Below are 19,501 nucleotides of genomic sequence, written 5' to 3' on the forward strand. Positions count from 1 at the left end.
TATGCTCACAAAGCTGTCACATAGCACAATGTGTAATTTGTCTCCACATGAAACTGAGCCAAATATGCATAGCAGGCATGACTTAAGAAAAAGAAAAAAAAAAAGGTATGACATTTCATGATCTGTATTGAAAACATGACTTTAATATCTCATCCCCTCTCCTGTACAGGAACAGTATGTATTTGTCCATGATGCCATTTTGGAGGCGTGTCTCTGCGGCAACACTGCCATTCCAGTTTGTGAGTTCAGATCCATATATTACAACATCAGCAGGATAGATCCACAGACCAATTCCAGCCAGATAAAAGATGAGTTTCAGGTAATGTCATGTCTTGGTCATTGTAATTGGTGTACTGAAGATGTTTAATCAATTTCTGTGCTATTTTATGATTTCCAACATAGCAGAGGAGAGTGACACTGAGATGAGGTCTGATTTGTGGTGATTTCTGTTGTGTTAGTACTGAATCAGGCAGAGGTTTGTTTTTAAGCATGAGATTTTCAGCCTTTGGCAAGGAAAAGTTCCCATCACTTCAGTAGAGCAAGGATTTTAATTTCCGCAGATAACGTTGTACTTCTCATTTCAGCAAATATTCAGTTGTTCATTTCCTTCTGTAATTTATGCAGAAACATTTATGCCTCAAGGCCCCTTATTAACTGTTCTTGTGGCTTGTCTGTTGCTTCAGAGTCTTGACAATCAACTTGTTGATGTCCTTCCATACAAAGAGAGTGAGCTCTGTGAGTGCTGCTTTCTCTAATACTAATTTTCAGTGAAGACCTCAGTTCACCCAGAGTGTTTTTATGAATACCTTGTGGCCAGAACTGAAATGTCATATAATAACACTCACAAGAGTGGCATTGTTTGACTGGAGCAAGAAACAGGGACTGCTGGGCTTATCCCACTCTGATAAAATGGGGCTTGGGACACAGAGGCTACCAGTTCTGTGCAAGAGTGCCTCCAACACAGTGAACTAAGCTTCCTAGGCTGATTCTCAATATATCTGTAAGTCCCTTCAGGATTTTCAACCAACAGCATAGTATTGTTGGAAATTTAGGGCAAGATGATTTTGACAGTAAAGTGAGACTGCTATTTATTAAGAAGCTGTTCTTAGTCAGCAGTGAAAAGATGGAGATTGCTTTTATTGTGGGAGATGTCCCTCTGTCCCCCAGCCAAGTGTCTTTTCCAGGAGGAGGCTGTCAGGAGCCTTCTGAGCTAGATGCCTCATTTGCTCCCTCACTGCATGAAGACAGAATGTGTGTGTTTTTTATCTGAAACCTCGCAGGGAATCATCAGGGTTGATGTAGTGAGATAAAGAGGTGGATCCCAACTGATGGCACTTCAATTAAAAAAAAATCCGGTTTTATCAAGTGATATCAGATCTGTAAAAGCGTTTCTGGCTATGGACGCTTGGCATGAGGGAGCCGAAGCCTGACTTCATCAAGTGCTGCTGTACTATTAAAAAAATGACACCGCTCAGTGTGCTTATTTTGTCATGATAGGAAGTGAGATTTGTCGCCCGCGTGCTTGTTCTTTTGAGCTGCCAGGGGCTGGCAGCTCCTTTGGGAAGGAAATGCTCCTCCATGCTTTGCATAAAAGATTCGTTTGCTGTCTAGTACTAGGATGCTATTTTTACAGGGGTTTAGCTTAAAGCGTTCGTCAGCCTTAGTTGTTTGGCTTTAATGCATAGGATGGTATCTTTTGCTACAGTCTTTATGAACCAGTTGATCTAAGTGTATCTATTGGTCCAATATGTATTATTTAGGTCTCGCTGTCCCTCAGGTAAGACTGGATAGATTTCTCATGCACTGCACATTGCCTGAGTGTATAAAAGCTCATTCTAGGGAGTCTTTATGTTCTGAGTAAGCCACAAAAAACAAGTGAGCAAGGGGAAGGACGTAAAATAGTCAGGAGTAAATCACTAACAAGTTACTCACCTAATTATCTGCACTGTCAGAGATTTCAGGTTTCATTATGCTGCCCTGCCAGACTGTCTGCTTCCCATCCCCTAGGTAAGGGAACTTGAGTGCATAATTTAGAGCAACTACATGATTTCTGATGTTACTTTTCTATATGTAACTTCCTATAACAGGTTGTCTGACCCTTCTCCTTTCTCCATTCACAACCTCTCTTTGGATGAAGTCAACCTCTCTGTAAAAATGGTTGGCCTCTCAGTATTTTGTGTCCATCTGTTGGTTGCAAAGGAATTCACAGCATGACTGCTTTGCTCATGAAGGAAAACATGACAAGTAGAAATAAAATGCCATCAGATAGCTACTGATCTACCATGGCTTAAATGACAGTGTTAAAGATGCGTTCACTTGGATTTGCTGTTTTTAACAGCTGCTGAGTAACCTGGGCTGGTTTGACGATGGATAACACAAAAGAAAATTACATTTAAAGAAACACATTCTGTAAAGCTGTGGGAAAAACAGATAAGGGTAAAAGACCAACAGCAAGACCCCAGAGATAAGGTGTGACTGGGGAAAGGAAGCACGTCTCTCCACGAGGAAAGGAGCAATCTAAATAACAGGGTAACAGCTTGACTGACTGTTTAAAACAAAACAAAAAAATACCCAACTCTTTTCTCTTAGGTTTTTGTGCGTATTGTTAAAAGAAATCAATAGTTTGCCTGAGGAATCATGAGATGGTTTGAACCCAGTTGGCCTGTGGGTGAACTCAGGGTAGTTGTGCACAGGATCTTCTCAAAGAGCGAGGATGTGTGCACCCACCTTCAAGAGGCTTCACTCCATCACCAGGTCAAAGCTGCAGCGTACAACTGTGACGGCCATTTCCAGCCTCTGCAAAGAACAGAAATGTTATCTGACTGCTGTGGTGTTTTACAGCTGGAATTTGTTACGTGGTGTTCAGTGCCCTCCATTTATGCTGGGGGTTATGGTGTTTGGGAGGGCACCTCAGGAGGATGTGCAGTGTGATGTATTCGATCAGCAACGAGCTTCTCCATGCTCGTTCTTTTTCCTTCTCTGGGATGCCAGAGATCTTCTGTTCTTTGGTATAAGCATACCGTGGAGATGGCATTGTTTTTGGAAGTGAATTCAAAGATGCTCAGCCTGCTTCTGTATTTCCTTCCCTTCTTCCCTGCCCCCTTTACAGACTCTCAATATTGTGACACCGCGGGTTCGACCAGAGGACTGCAGCATCGGCCTTTTGCCGAGGAACCATGACAAGAACCGCTGCATGGACGTGCTGCCCTTGGACCGGTGCCTGCCCTTCCTCATCTCTGTGGATGGTGAATCCAGTAACTACATCAATGCTGCGCTCATGGATGTAAGCAGCTCTGCACATCCCCCCTGTCCCCTTATCACTGCACTGGGTTTATTTCTTCTTGGCTTGTTTTTCTGGGAGAACTGGATCCAAAGCAAGAAGCCTTTTTTTTTTTTTTTTTTTTTTTTCCCCCCCTGTAGTTTCTGAGTCTGATATCTCCAAACTGGGCAAAGCCACGTGAATTTTCTCTCCTTCACAGAAATGTGTCACTTGGTAATGTGATAAATCACAGCTTGTGTCGTTCTGCCTCGGGCTGCTGGAAAACTTTTGGCTGAGAAGCTTGCGAGCGTGCAGTCTGAGGGTGCATCTTAGAATGGCAAATGAACGAAGTGGTGGTGGGACAGCTCTTCCCACTGGTTGCTGCACAGGTGGGAGGAGAAATGCTCACCAGGAGCTGCCACGTCAGCTCTTTGAAAAGAACAGTTTGTGGCATGGAGTGAGTGATTTATCTGAGCTACTGCAGTTAAGAATATGGGATCAGATGTGCGAAAAGCTTTAGGGATGAAGGACATGAGCTAAGCTGATGTGAATCTGTCTGAAGGCATTTTGCCTTGCTTTGTTTATGGACTCACAGCACGGGGCATCTATAGTGGCTGAATTATGTTGATGGTTTCTTTTTACTGTAGTACCTAAGCTGCTTTTGGACAGAGGTGCCTTTGAACTGCTAATTACTGCAATTGGAGTATATGTAAATATGATCTGGGGAGAAGTGTCATCATTTTTTCCCCAGCAAAGTTGAGTAGAGTTGGTCTCTGTTATCTCCTCTTTCAGGTTTTGGGGGATAGTGATACTACTGCATTTAAGAGGTTAAGAAAATTGGTCACATAATTAATTTTAGATTTTTTTTTTTTCACGAAACTGTGATGTTTTTATTGCAAATACGCTCAAGGAAACTTTTTATCTTTCCTTCTTTAAAATGTGTTTTGTGCACTGGCAGATCTGCAGCTGCACACTCAGTTGTCTCATTACCTAGGGCCTGGGAATGTGTTTGCCTGTTGTCATCCCCCCTACCTTTAAGGCTCTCGTCCCCTTCCACACAAAATTCTGCTAATCGCTTTTATTTTATATAAAGAAAGAGAAGCCGTTCCAGACTCATCACTTCCCAACAGCTTTCCTTTTCCTTCTCTGTACTTCACTTCCCATCACCTGCTCACCTGTGCACCCCAGAACATAGTGCAGCCACTCTGCAGAGTGGTGCAGGACATGCACAGCTCCCCTCCCACCATGGGCCCATAGCACCCACAGCTGGCTCACAGGGAAGAGAAAAGGCAGCCCTTGCAGCTGCTACCTTAATACTTAGAGCATTTATTTATTTCTTTTCTTTAAAACCAAAATCCGATTTATGTGTTTTTTTTTAACCCAGAATTATACCTTTTGATTCAAGTCTGCTTCACAGATGTACAGCACAGAGGACGGAGCATTTGTAGGCTCATCTAAGCATTGCATGCTGTGGTTGGAAAGAGATAATGTTTTGAGCTGCTGCCCTTTCATCTCAGAGTGCCTCACAAACATTCATTACCACAGCTCTGCAGAGGTTGGGACCACAGTTTCTCCGCTCTGTGGTTAGGGAAATTGAGGGCAGAAGGCACTTTTGATGTAAAAGAATAGCAGCAGAAGTTGAATGCCAGCAATGTGGACTCTGAACACTCCCCCATGTCCTGTTAAAGGATGGCTGCCACCCAAATGTGCCACTTGGGTAGCATTATGCCACTGGGGAGCAATGGCAGATGAGGGCTAACCCCTCCTCTAGTTTCTGGAGTCCACTGCAGCAGAAAGGAGTGCCTTTGCTTCTAGCTGTTTTGTTTCCCATTATTAACATTACTGATAGTAGTAGTAGTAGTAATAGTAGAATTAGTATTATTTGCTGAGTCTCAAAATATAAATAATTGATTTGGGTAATCTCTGCTCTTGTGACACTTCCTTAATGAAATGTCTTCATTGGGTGCAAAAGAATCCCATTATGAGACATTCATTCATTGCACAGCGATAACAAGGAGAAGGATATGTGATTTGTATAATCTGGTTAAATGGCTCAGATTGCCTAGCCATAGCCTCCCGGGTGTAATATTCGTTTGAATAAAAGTTGATTGAATTTTTTTTTAACTAATCTTATTCTTTTGTTAGAGCCACAAGCAACCTGCTGCCTTTATTGTAACCCAGCACCCTTTGCCCAACACCGTAGCAGACTTCTGGAGGCTGGTGTTTGATTATAACTGCTCCTCCATAGTGATGCTGAATGAGATGGATGCTGCACAGGTAAGGGATTTTTCATCATCTCAGCCACACAGCTTTATTCTCAAATCCAGAAGGTTTTCAGGGGGTTTCTACAGCCATTTGCTTGTGACCAATAAGTAAAACAAAATAAAGAATGGGAGCTGGAATTTAACAGGCAATGTTTTGGAATACTGTGGAAGAGCAAAGTTCAGATCTACATACTTGACTCCTTCTAAGGTAACTAGTTCTTACTGCGATTAACAGTGATTACCTATCTACATATGCTGCTGTTGGGGCCTAAGTTTCCTCCCAAACCAATTCCCATTTCCTCCCAGGCTTAGGTACTCCATTCCTGCCTGCTCACCCATTATTTCCAGAAGAATAAAACCCAGCACTATGCTGAAAACATCGTAAGGATCTTCTCCCTGAGGTTTCCAATGAGATTTGGTAGTAGTGAGACGTGCAGCTCGCACTGCTTTTGGAGCAGCACGTTGTGCAGTGCATTTCTCATTCTTTTCTTTCAAGTGCCATGTGTACCCTGGTTCCTTGGCTGCTGACCACAGTGCTCTTTTCAGAAGTCGAGATGGCAGGGCAGGAGCTGCTGCACTGGATTGCAGGCACCTTGCTGACGAGTAGTAGAAGATAGCTTTCAAAAAGGTGCAATCATGCAATTTGTGTGGAGAGTGTGTTTGGCATTGCTAATTCACCCATTACAGCACTTGTTAAACAAGAGAAGAGCCCTCAAGTAGCCGGTACTTCATGGATTCATTTTTCATTTGTCTCTTTGCTGTCTTTGAAGCCTCAGCACTGAAGGCAGTGGGATCGTTGGTCTCTTTGGCTTGTTGTGCTGGGGGGGAGATCCCTTCAGGTGAAAGCTGTGGGATTTCATTTCTGTTTGTGTAAGGGCTGTGCTCAGAAGTGACCCTCCTGATAACAGCAGAGTCGCAGTCCTCTGTGCAGTCCTGGAGCCCATGTGTGGGAGCAGATTGCATTTTTTTCTTTTTTTGCAGGCTCTGTAAAGCACAGCATTTTCTGGAAACCAGGAGTTCTTTCTCAAACCTCGTTCCTAGAAAGCACAAACCCATCAGCCTCAGCCTATTACTTTTGCCGACTGTCTTTCTGCTAAAGACTTTACCTGTGTTTTTTTCCCCTAGAAAGTCGCTGTTTTTATCAGGTAGTTTGCAGGAGGTTTGGCAGTGCATTAAGTCACTTTGACAGTCATTCCAGCACGGTGTCACCAACCTTGAGTCTGCAGCCAGAGCTGAACGCACCCAGCTACCGCAAGAAGTAAGGATAGCTTTAAAGTTTGTATCTTAAAAGCTCTCAAGGCAAGGTGTGGAAGTTTGATAGCAGTTGTGAAGGTGAGATTTCTGTAGAGGAAGTGTAACTGGGTAACAGCGTTATGCTTGCGCTGTTGTTGTACAGCAGTGTTGTTATCTAGCTGCTCATCGTTGCCTTACCCAAGTGCTACACCATAAGCATGACACAACTGTCAGTGTACAGCTGTGTGCAGAAGATACCGCGTCTGTGTGGCTAGGTGGAACATCTCACTCATCTACAGGGGAAAAACACAAATGCAAAGCCTGCTTATATAAAAGCTATGATTAAAAATAAAATGCGGTTAGTAAATGAAAATGTAGTAAATAGGGAGGTGAGCAGGGAAAAGTGCAAAGCAAACCATGTTTTAGAGAACACAACAGACCATTTTAAGCACCATACAAATGTCAGGCTGGGCAATCATTCACAGACCTGCTTTATGAACAGTGATTTTTAAAGCTAAGTTTAATCTTTCTGTTCTTTGCACTGCACCTTGAGGTTGGTTCCTACAGCTCAGCTCCCATCTCCTTGCCTACTGGGGAAATGCTTTGAGAAGAGGTCTGGAGGTTGCTTAAAAATCTGGATGAAGAGTGAAGATAACCTTCAAAGGAGAGCTTGCTTATGTGGGCTTCGTGTGCTTTTGTAATCTTGAAAAAATAACAAGGGCAAAGATGCATAAAATCTCATTAATATCCCACCCAATTTCAGCCCCATATGATCAAAGGAAGAACAGGAATAGAGAATTAATGCAGTGGTATGCACACACTTGACATTATTACTGACAGTGATTGAACTTGAAAAGCTCGAGATCAAGTTCAAATGAGCACCTGGTGGTTGCAGAACTTCTCAAAAATTACTCTTGAAAATAGGAGGAAAAAAACCCAGAAAAATACAATCTCAGCAGAAACTCTTAATGAGATCTCATGCAAAATATTTTCTTGCCATGATCTATTTCCAGATGGATTTGAAATACTTAGATCGTAATTTGTGTGAATAGTAGGGTTTTGTATGCTGTGAATTCAGTAGTATCAGCATAAAAAGTTCATTTTGCAGAAAAATTCCTCTTTGCTTGAATTAAGATTAATTTTGTTGGTGTGTACCATTTCCTCGCTAACACCACACTTCTGTGATTTTATTGCATTTACCTGCAGACACTGATCTTTTAATGTTCTTTTCTAACTCCATGTCCATGTAGGAACTTCATTTTTCTGCCACTTTCCTTCACCTTTACGCCCTGGATTCAGTGGTTTTCATACTGAAAAAGGCAAAAAAAAAAAAAAAAAAAAAAAAAAAGTGAAGCTTCTAAAATATGTTTCTTTTTGTCTTCAGACTCATAATATCAAGAATTTCCTGAAGCTAGAAGAAGGTCTTTTCTGAGCAAATGCATTCTGTAACTGAGGATTGGTTATGGATTTTGTGCTGGCTGGCCATCTGAAGTGAGACAAGACTGATGGTGCATTCCCTTGTTAATATTAAGGTGCTTTCTGTTTCTTTTCGATGTTCTCACTAGCTCTGCATGCAGTACTGGCCAGAGAAGACGTCCTGTTGCTATGGCCCAATTCAAGTAGAGTTTGTTTCAGCAGACATCGATGAAGACATCATCAACCGGATATTCCGGATCTGCAACATGGCCAGGGTAAGAGCAGTGAAATACCACATTCCTTATTTATTCTCACACATTTTGGCATGGGAAAAAGGCAGAATCAAGTCTGTGGTTTTGAGATGCTGAATCGCTCACCTAGTAACAAAATTCCACTGCAGAAATTTAGTAGCTACTTCCTTTAATTAACATTTAATTGCATTAGTCTATATTGGTGAAAGCCTTTTGGCTGAAAGTAGAAAATGGATGGTATGAGCTGAAAATCTGGATTCAAATGGAATGCATTTTTCTGTATATATTTGAGAACAATTAATCCATTAGTAGAAACAATAAAAGTATCAGCATCACAGGAAATAAGCTGGAATAGTATCAACTGCTCCCTATCTGTCAGCTGCCCTGCAGCGTCTCTGAAGACAAATGCAATATTTACCAGCCCGAATGAGATTCCTAATTGCCCCTGTCCTCCTATAAATAAGTGGCTGCTATTTCTGCAAGCAACTTTTTGTCTGTATTCCTCAGCTCCTGTATAGCTGGCATGATAGAAGCGAGGTTTGTCTGCACTCTGGACTCATGCAATACAACTTCAGGGCTGGGGCAAGAGTTTCAGCAGAGGATTTTTCTCCCATTAATTGTTTCCCAGATTGATTATAACTCTTTTTTTTTTTTTTTTTTTTTTTGATCTTTTTGTTTTTTCCCAATCAGAAGTGGAAATAGGCTCCAGAAATTGCATTTCCATACTGTCTCTGATTGTGTAGTCAGAGCCTGTGCAGCAATTCAATTATGTCATTGTGGAGTGATTTGTGGGGTCTAACTATTTGAGCAGCTGAATCAGTTACCTCTGCTCCACCCCACATCCCAAACTGACTGCCACTGAGCTGGGGACAGCCTTGCAGTTCCATGGCTGATAACACTGCATGCTGAAGCTGCCTTGTAAATGCACAGCTCTCAGGGTGAGTACTGTAAACTCACATTTCTCATACCCATCTGCATTCAGCAGCAATATCCACTTCTAAATCCTTATGAGGATCTTTTCTGCCATAGTCCCCAGAGATTTTTTTGAGGACTGTCTTTGCCTCTACTTGCTTTGACACAATGAACCTCCACCACAAGGTAGTAGGAGAGACATAGCTGACCAATTCTTACAATTCAGTGAGATTTTTTTTCTCTACTGAAAATAAAATAAGGCATCCTTAGCATCTAGTTTCTGCCTGGTACCTGAGATCATTGTTATCATCATCCAAAATATGGAAAACTCCTTGTTCCCTGCTGTATCATGTATCCAGTGTGGAGAATTCTAGCACTGATACCAAATTAAGAGGGGAAGGTGTGTGTGATCAGTACCCTCTGCTTCACCCTCTCTCTGCTTCCTGCCTCATTCCCTTTAGCATTGCAAATGCCCTTTGTTTCAGCCCCAGGATGGCTATCGCATAGTTCAGCACCTGCAGTACATTGGCTGGCCAGCATACCGGGACACCCCTCCATCCAAACGCTCACTGCTGAAGGTGGTCAGGAGGCTGGAGAAGTGGCAGGAGCAGTACGATGGGAGGGACGGCCGCACTGTGGTCCACTGCCTGTAAGTAGGGCTGGAAATCATCTGTAACCTCATGAAATAAGTCCAGAAGTTTGATTATGGATTTGGAAATCTGGTGGTTTGCCAGGCTTCAGCTGGGGAAAATAAAGTTGAATATTGTACTGCGTTATAACAACCTGACCCAGAGATTTTACTGATTGTGGTGAAGAGGAGCCAAAGGCTCTGCTGCTTTCTTCTGTGAGCCCCACAGGAGTGAGGAGAAGCAGAGCAGTGCCCAGGGCTCCTCTCCACTGCTTCCAGGGATGGCATTAGCCCTTCCCTTGTGCCATGGCACTGCCAGCTCTCATGCTGCCCTACAGAGCTGCACTTTCACAAACCCATGAGCTTCCTCAAGTAGGCTGCTGAATGCACCCCTCTCTTGGTGTACGTGCTGATTTGTAAGCTGTGCTTTCATCCCTTGCCTGGCTTCATCTGTTGCCTCTTTTCTTCTGCACCCAGGAACGGTGGGGGACGCAGTGGCACCTTCTGTGCCATCTGCAGTGTGTGTGAAATGATTCAACAGCAAAATATCATCGATGTGTTCCACATAGTGAAAACGTTACGGAATAACAAGTCCAACATGGTGGAGTCACTGGTAAGCTTGTTTTCTGCATTTTACTCCATCCAGCATGGGCATGGGGACTTCATAATAGGTATGAGATTTTATAGTTTAGCCCAGCATGAATCCAAACCACACATACCATAAATGCAGCAGGATTAAAGCCAGCCCTGCTTTGGCATGTGTGAGGAATCTCCCAGTCCCACTGCTTCTCTCCTTGAATAGATGTGGAGCAGCCATCCTGGCAGCAAGGTGGGTAACATCTCCTGCACCCAGAAACTTAAACCCCAAGCTTCTGTCACCTTAGCCTAGGTAGGATTTGAGCTCATGAGTATGCATACAGCCTGGTGCTTGTTGCTGTGACATGCCTTGAGATCATGGAGGGAGGAGAGTGCACCCCAGACCTTGCACCCTGCTGAGAGAGATTAAACCATCCTGAATTCAAACATCCCAACTGATCGTGCTGAATTCTTTCCTCAAAAGCAACGTGTAATGAGGATGTGAAGCAAATAATGAATAGCCCATTGGGTAGCTGTCTCTTAGAGCATTTTTCTCTTCCACTGATTATGACGACTCTTACCAATACTTGTTTAGTATCACATAGAAATACAATTCATGTTTGTCTGGTCCTGTCAGATGGACAGGACCATTAAGACCAGTAAGAAAGAGAGAGGAGGCATTTTTTGCAGCTTGCAGAGTGAGTGTGCGAACAGTTCACCTGTATCCTAATGTCACTGACTTCTATTGTCTCTTTCAGGAACAGTATAAATTTGTATATGAGGTTGCACTGGAATACTTGAGCTCCTTTTAGCCCAGCAGAGAGAGAGGAGCCTCCGACATGGCAGACCTCAACCCCTGGCAGATGCTTCTCCCCTGTCCCACACTAGAAGGCGGTAACAAGTGTGGGAAGGAAAACCTCTCCTTCCTGGAGAAAGAGACTGAGACTGCACGGACCAGCTGGAAGGAGGAGATGATGCCTGTGTTTGCTGCTGCCTGCTTTCTATTGGAGCATCTACCGCTTCTTAAATAACCTACTGTAAAAATAAGGGAAACGGGAGACAGGCTGAAGGACTGGACTTTCTAATCCCCTCTGACTTCTCTCCTCTTTAGGATTGTATTTTTTGCTGTCCTTGCTGAAGAGTGGGGAAAGAATGAAACCTTTAGGAAATTGTCTTCTAAATGTCTCCTTTTTAAGTTATTATTTTGTTATCAAATCCCAGTCTTTAATTTTTGAATTTCATGCAGCAGTCATTTGGGGAAAATGAGATAGCCATAGGGAATTTATGAAATGTTTCATTACGATTTGCCTGTCTTATCTGTTTTTGTTTTATTTTCCAAATGAAAAGGCCAACACCAAAAAACACTGGATATCTTTCTGCATCTGGTTCCGTTTAGCATGAAGATGGTGGAGATGAGGAGTTAGTTGTTCATGGATTTGCATCTTGGCTTCTACACTTTTCCTCCCAGTTTCTCCCAAGGCTGTGCATGAACTGGTTACATCTCTCTGGTCCATGTTTGTTTCAGTGCTGGTGAAGCAATATTAATAAGTTTCCCAGCCACTTAAACCCTGAAGTTAAATATTTGCATCAAACAAATTGCATTTGTCTTGCAACTTTGGTAACGATGTTACCATATTTTTCAAGTATTTGCTGGGGTGCAGTGTGTCTTTGAAAAACAGGGTATAAAGTAGGTATTATTGATCATATACTATGTATTATTATTTTTTTATTTATTATTTGTATTGCTGTAGAACTTAGGACCCCTAGTCCTGACAGGTCCCTGCTGAACTAGGCTAGGCACTGTGCAAATGAAGAACAAAGAAGGTTCCTGCTCAAGAACTTTGAATCTGAAGGTAATCTTAAAATTGAGTTTGATCAGGTTTTCCTCGCTGATCCCAAACTGTTGTACAGTCAGACACAGTTGAGTGATTTGTTCAGATTTCCAGCCCCTGCAAATTTAAAATGGTAACCCATCCAAGCTGCAGGAAGGGTGATGGACATACACAGAAACCTGTTCTGGCATCTGCTAAGAAAAGGCTTCAGCCAGCACAGCATCTTTCCATCTTAAGCAAAAAGGCTTTTCTTTTGTTCTGCAGAGACGCCTGTGCAACTCTTCTTCTTTGCAACAAACATCAGAAGGGTTTTGCCATGGTTCTGGATCTTGCTCTGACTTCTTAGAAGCTAAGAAATTGCTTTTCTGAAAGAGTTTGTTTTAGGAGCTAATCACTAAGGTCTACAGGATAATCTCTGAGATTATTCTTAAAGGAACAAAGGATTTACGACGTTCAGTATTTCAATTTAGCCATTTATTTATCCTGAGAGTGCAGGGATCCAAGATAGTTCAGTGTGTAAATTAGATTCTTGGTGATGTAGGTTTCTTCAAACATAGACTTGCTTAAAGCTAGACAGGTAAGGGAAAATTTAAGTATAAGGAAATTCCACTTTCTTACCATTTCATAGTATTCCACCCTCTGGTAAATGCTCAGAAACTGCTGGGAGCTCAGTCGTGTCAATGCCTCACATAGAGAGCACCAGAAGCTTAAAAAAAAATTACCAATTTCATATGTAAATTCAAAAGGCACCTCTGCTTGGTCATTCTTTGCTTGATAATTATATCTTTGTCTTGACAATTTGATTGGAACACTTATTGACTCAGATATGGCAGTACCTAACAAAAGTTATCATCTCTCTCAGGACCTGCAGCAGTCTAAGAAACAAGGCTCACTATTTGGAAATGGAATCTTTCCTGCTGAGCAGATGAGAGATTTGCATAGGATGCTGAACCACCTTGCTCATGTTCTTTCCAAGAAGCTTTGCATTCTTGGCTTCTTCCAAGTGAATACCTTGAAGGTCTCAGGCAGTTGCGCCACAAAGCATCAGTGGGAACCCCCTTACAGGTGCTTCTGCTGTGTGTCAGGTTGGGCCCCAACTTTCTGCAAGAAATCACTAAAGCAACATTGGATTACAATGGGGCAGCAGGTGAATGTCTGCTGTTTCACAAAATAAATCAGTTGTTCTATTTTTTTTTTTCTGTTGCTGCTAAGCTGCACAAACAACTCTGCTGTAGAATAAAAGGCAAAGCAAAATTATGACATTTGAGAAGGAAAGGGTAATATTACTGTTTGAATTACAGGTGGTTTGCTTGGGGGCCGTTTGCAAAGAAGAGGAAAGAGGGAATCCTGATCCCAGGATGGGATTTTGCAATTGCCAAGGTGAGAAGAAGCTACCAGCAGAATGTTCGTGACTTCACTAACCACAGAAAGCCAGAGGGAGTAACTCCCTGTGGATGCTATGGAAATATTAATTTAGCATTCTGTTAATTTTACATGGAAACTAGCATACGCATAGGACCCTTTCAGGAGTTACTGAAAGTCTAGTTCAGGCACTGAAGTTAATGGCCTGGGTAAAAGGAATAGAGAGGTAGAATAAATGACAGTGTAACCAAGGAATGAAGGGTAGAAGGTAGTTTCAGGCTAAGCAGTAGCGTGAAGGAAAGTGGCTTACAAAGCCAGCAGTCAGCCTATAGGAGGGATGTATACAGGGAGGGAAGCAGGCGTTGGATGAGCCAGGCAGAAGAGCTCTTGCAGTGAAGTTGTTTAAGGTCCTGAGGTAGGTTTAAATGTATTTTCATGGTATGAGGCATGCTAGTACAGGGTCAGGTGCAAGCATCAGCTGGCCTGCAGTAACGCACCACATGCTTTTAGCCCTCTGCAAATGGAAAGTGATAACATAGATTTCAGTGAAAGGTCTTTAAGCTACATTTTACCTTCTCTTTGCAAGGAACAAGTTCAGTGCAAATCACGTTGGTTCCTACAGCCCAACTGTTAGCCACAACTGACTGTGTGGCAGCTCAGGTCTGCATTTCAGGCTTCTGGTGATGTTCAGCCTGCAGCCAGTGTGGAAGGATGCTCAGCAAACACTATGGGTGATGTTGGTTGTGGTCCAAACTGTTCCATCATCACACACAGGTACACTGATTTTTGGGAACGCAGCTCCTGTCTGTATTGGCTCAGGCATCTTTGCACTGTTCTTTGCTGCACAATGCTTATATGTTGAATATGAATTAATGATAAAGGGAAAGAGAAAATAATTTGCTGTAAATAACCTTCTTACCTTGAGGTTGTTTAAACTGCAGAGAGGAGCCTGTAGCAACATAGGTGATGTGCTTGAGGCAAGATTGTGGATGTTGGGTCTGTTTTCTTTGAGAAAGAGAGAAATTTTGAGATAATAAAGTAGGCTTTCTCACTCTTGAAAGGACTGACAATCCAGGACAAGCTTTCCAACCTAAGTATTGCCTGCTGCAGTTGGGGAGCAATAATGTAAGGTAGAAAAGGGGAATTCCTCAATGACTGAGTTTTGGGCTGTGTAAATATGATATTGACAGTATTTGAATAGTCATAATGAAAACACTTATTCCCATTCTGACATCCTTCAGGATTGGGTGAGAACTGTTTGTTGATAGCATAGTATTGGTCTAAAGTGTAATCTGAAATTTGGAAAACTAGAAATAAGAAGAGTAAGGGTACAGGGACTATGTCATACACGGGGCATAAAACATCTTAAATTATTAAGAGATGTAACTGAAGCAAAGAATTCCAGATCTACCTAGGCCAGATGCTGGAGAAGGAGGAACCTGACCTGTCAGCAGGAAAGAGATAGAACAAATTCTCTACAAGGTACAGCAGGTCTTGACAATCTGTTGGGTTGTTTCTTTCTTTCTTTTTTTTTTTTTTAATCTCTGTGAAAACTGCATCCTTTGCTGCCATCTTTTGTTATTTTTTCCCCCCAGAGAATGTTTTGTAAAGAAAAGTGGAGTTGACCTTCTGTAGATGGACTTGAGGTACTTGTTTATTAACGTGGAGGAAGCAGACTGGGGTTGGGAGTACAATGTCAGTGTGAAGGTAGGGACTGCGGGTGGCAAACAAGCAGATGGGAATTGGTGGTTTTATTTAGTAGATTGAAGTAACTGGTGTTCTCTGATCAGGGAAGTCTCTGGGCTGTGGTTGATAGGAGATGTTTCGGTTCATGATTGAAATTCATTGGCAAAGTTGCATAGAATACTGCCGTGCTTAGTTTGCTTCAACTAGTTTTATTAGTGCACTGGTTGATCCCCTTGGTTTATTTGCATTAGAGCCATGTAAGTGAGCTAGAATTGTCCATGTTGGTCCACAGACACCAGGTAATTAGCAGTGAAAATTTTTTCCATGCACAGAAACCCTCCTGTCACCTTTTGCACCAAATCAAGCCACAGTTCTGCATCACATCTCTTCCATTCAGCCCTTGTTCACATGGTGCCCACATTTTAAGAATGCCCAGGGAACTCCCAGAAAGTTGACAGATATCTTGGGCCATGTCTGTGACCCTGATTGGTCTGGTCCATGCACTCTGTAGGGCAGAGGTGGGAATCGCAGAGCATAGCTTTTGCCTAGAGAAGCACATATTTGTGTGTCAGCAGTTTCCTACCTTTTATTCCAAATCTGTAAGCCCCCTGTGAAAACATCCAGTGGTAATGCAAGGACACCACAGCTGTAGATTTAAGCCTGTAGATGATAGATTACTTTCCATGTAGTTTGCATGGGTCCTTGAGGAGTAGTTGGTGGGATTTCCCCTGGGAATCTCAAGCCAAGCACTGTGGGTGTGCAGCTCTTGGTATCCCTCAGTCTGAGGAAGGAGAGAGGCTCCCATCTGCAGCAGTTGTTCTGAAGGCAGCTGAACCAGTTGCTGTCTGGAAGAGAAGGAGAGGATAAGGAATCTCCTTTGGGAGAAAAGCAAACAGTGGAGGAGGATTAAATGGTGTCCTGAAACAGGCGAGAAACTTCCACTTTGTTCTCTCTTATTCTTGCAGGGATAATACTTATGTCTTTCCTACTCTTCTGAGTTTGTGCCAGGATCATAAAAAAGCAGGTAGTAACACATTCCACTCTGCAGAACTCTCTAGAGAGGGAGCAGGCAGTGTAACAGAGGGAATAAATCCCGAGGGACAAAGATAAAAGATTTCCTTGAGAGGAACCTTCAAATCTGCAGTGCCTCTGTCTGTCACACTGGCAGAAATCTTTGCAAGTCAGCACGGAGCATTGCACGGTCCTGGCATATTCCTCCATCGCAATTCAGTGCAAATGTTGCACTTGGAAAACATTGCCCTGTGATAAATTTAAACAATATCTCATTGGTAGAGCAGTTCGCTTTTAGTCGTTGCAAAGGGCATCTCAAGAACTTGGTTTGATTCTGCTGTATTCTAATATGAGGTTCTTCTGTAAGTGTACAAAGTTCACTCCAGCTTGTTAGAAACACGGAGGGGACCTTGTGGTGATAGTGCTTCAGGATGATCTCTGCCTGTGAGTGTGAAGCTCAGCATTACCTCCTTGAAGACCAGGAAGTGGTCGAACAGAATAGTGCACCTTCCCTGCACAGACCTTTCCAGGAGCAGAAACTGAGAGAGCCAGCTAATTAAGGTTTGGTATACAGAAGAGAGTAATGAGGATTCTGTTAACCCTCCTACGTTCATACTTATTTAGATTGCAGTCTTCTATAGCCATACATACATGCTATACAATTTAAATGCAAGTGCCCTTCCTTTCCCTGTTCCCCAGTTCCCTGTAGCTCTTCCTTCATTGAGGGCCATCCAACAGCACAGAAGCAAAGCAAACTTTCTGCAGTTTTGGCGAGGGATGCTAGGAAAACTTATCATGTAGTATCTGTGTATTGACTTAGACAAATATCAGTCATCTTCCTCATCATAGATATACCTGAAGAATATACAGCTGAGTGTAGCAGTCGAGTACATTCATGCATTTTCATTCACCAAGCCCAAATCCTGGTGGTTCTGAGTTTGATGGAGAGACAAAAATACTCGCTGACTTCCAGTGGCCTCAAGTCTGTAATCTTTATTTTCTGTGTTATAAGATTTTTAAAGTCTCCCTTATAAACAATACATGGCATTCAGTATCTACAGCTTCATGTCGGAGTAGCACAACTGTGAAAACCTGGCAGCTTCTTCCATTTGTGAAAACAAGCAAAGTCTTTCCATCCTTGTCCCAGTGCATTTGACAGGTTGTTCACCCTTATTCTCTGGTTTCAACCCACACCTTAAGAAACAAAATAATGCAGCAGTCTGAATGATAGATGCGGTGTTCCTGTAATATTTCTTTGTGGAGGGCAAAAAAAAAAAAAAAAAAGAGGAAAAAAAATGTTTTCCTAGCAAACCAGTTCAGCGTGAGCTGATTCTAAGCTGCATGGCCATGATCCAGTTCACACAGTTGGAAGCGAGGTTTGCTTGTTGTTGTGACATGATTTATGCCATAGGTGTAACCTTTGGGACCAATCCTGGTCTGTTCTGTACAGGTTTCCAATAGAATAGGGGTCACTGTAGAGGAAGCACTTATTGCAAGTGATAGTATTTCAGTGAAGGTTTTGTAAGGGAGATCTGTTACTCTGGAACACAACTGTTTGGGGGACTTGGTGAGGTGCTTGAGCAGGTGGCTCTGTGGAGGTGTACGTCCTTCTGTGAGCACTTCATCCTTCACTGGGCATCTCCAGGAAGTCTTGCTTGTGTGCAGTTACAAAGGAATGTATTTGCAGGGGTGTTTTTGGGTGCATGGCTGGAGCTTCACAAGCTTCAATGACTTTAGCTATTGGGAAAGCCTCTCCAGGGCATCTGATGGTTGTTGGCATTGCTGAACTAGCTCTAACACTTCCCATGCAGGACTTCCATGTACATGGAGCAGAACTGGCATGACCCTCCTCACCTCTGTAGCCCATTCTTAAGTCTCCAGCGCTCATGCTGCGTTTCAGTGCAAAAGCTGCAGCTGTGCCCTTGCCACATTTAACCCCTACTGACTGAGCGCACTGACAGAATTCACTCCCATGTTGATTTCATCTCCTTCCCCCTGCGCCAATCCTGCTGAAATTGAAATGCTGTAGCATCACTTGTTGCTAGAGCTGTTACTGCTACAGTCAGGATGCTGTGGCCGTATTGGGGTGAGCAGGACCCTGCCCAGCACCCCACACGTGCTGCATCAGCGCGTCTCTGCTGTTGGATTCTGCCCCCATCTCCCCCTCCTTTGGCCTTTATGGATTACTGGTGAAACTCACTTGTACAGTTTGGATGTTTGATAGATAAAGCACGTATGAAAAAAAAAAAAAGGAAAAAAATATAAATACAGAAATCTCAACACTGTGCATTCAGTGTCTTTTCTTTCTAGCTTAAAAGAAGGAAGGTAAATAATGTCAAGTCAATGAATATCAGATATATTTTTTGACTGTACATTACAGTGAAGTGTAATCTTTTTTTTACAACTGCGAGTCCATCTTATTTATTCTTGTAAATGTTCCCAGACAATGTTTGTAATATGGGCTGTGTTGCAAATCCATAAAATAAATCTGTGATCTGAGATTAATGTTTTACTAAGAGACTCTTGTGCTCGTGCCTTTTCTTTGCACATGCAGGCGACAGTATATTGCAAGCAGTGCTATTAGAAATGGGGTGGTGGCACAGGAAAACACGAGATAGCTCCTTGTCACATTGATGGGCAGCTGGCTTTATTTCACGAGCGCCGTTCAGAAGTGGCTCGACAGCAGCAAAGAGAAAGCACCCAACATTTCAATCTAGCTGCAGCTTTTGAGACAGCCCTCTCAGAAAGCCAACGTACGTGTGCTGAGTGCTTTTAAAAATTACAGTCTTAGAAGTGCGAGTTAGAACTGAACACGTTCTTTCAATGTTTTCCATCTAACAGGTATGACTGCCTTGTTTCCTTGGTGTTCAAGTGCCGCGTTGCTAATGTTGATATTGCTAATGTTAAACACGTTTTTCTGGTGCTTTCTATAGGCGGGTATTTTGTGTGCAGGTGTTGCGTGCCGAACTTGAATGTGGGATGAGATGTCAGTAGCAAATATTTTCACACATCCACCAGCAGGCTGCCATGCTCATTCATCCACAGCCACGTGGCTGTGCTTGGCTTCCAAG

General features: G+C 42.8%; 1 protein-coding gene across 12 annotated transcripts in view; it reads left to right on the plus strand.

Annotated features, from left to right (window-relative positions):
• PTPRT (protein tyrosine phosphatase receptor type T) overlaps positions 1 to 18,898 on the plus strand; it is a 432,503-nt gene extending 413,605 nt beyond the window's left edge. For all 12 annotated transcript variants that reach the window (XM_090152290.1, XM_090152287.1, XM_090152291.1 and 9 more), the window contains 7 exons: positions 170 to 319; positions 3,110 to 3,283; positions 5,405 to 5,536; positions 8,322 to 8,447; positions 9,821 to 9,984; positions 10,441 to 10,576; positions 11,298 to 18,898. In XM_090152290.1, coding sequence (XP_090008416.1) covers positions 170 to 319; positions 3,110 to 3,283; positions 5,405 to 5,536; positions 8,322 to 8,447; positions 9,821 to 9,984; positions 10,441 to 10,576; positions 11,298 to 11,351 — 936 coding nt within the window. In that variant the 3' untranslated portion in view covers positions 11,352 to 18,898. The remainder of the gene's footprint in view (positions 1 to 169; positions 320 to 3,109; positions 3,284 to 5,404; positions 5,537 to 8,321; positions 8,448 to 9,820; positions 9,985 to 10,440; positions 10,577 to 11,297) is intronic.
• Positions 18,899 to 19,501: the final 603 nt, after the last annotated feature.

Source organism: Phasianus colchicus, chromosome 17, assembly GCF_987193195.1.
Source record: "Phasianus colchicus chromosome 17, bPhaCol1.hap1.1, whole genome shotgun sequence".
NCBI classification, from domain to species: Eukaryota; Metazoa; Chordata; class Aves; order Galliformes; family Phasianidae; genus Phasianus; species Phasianus colchicus.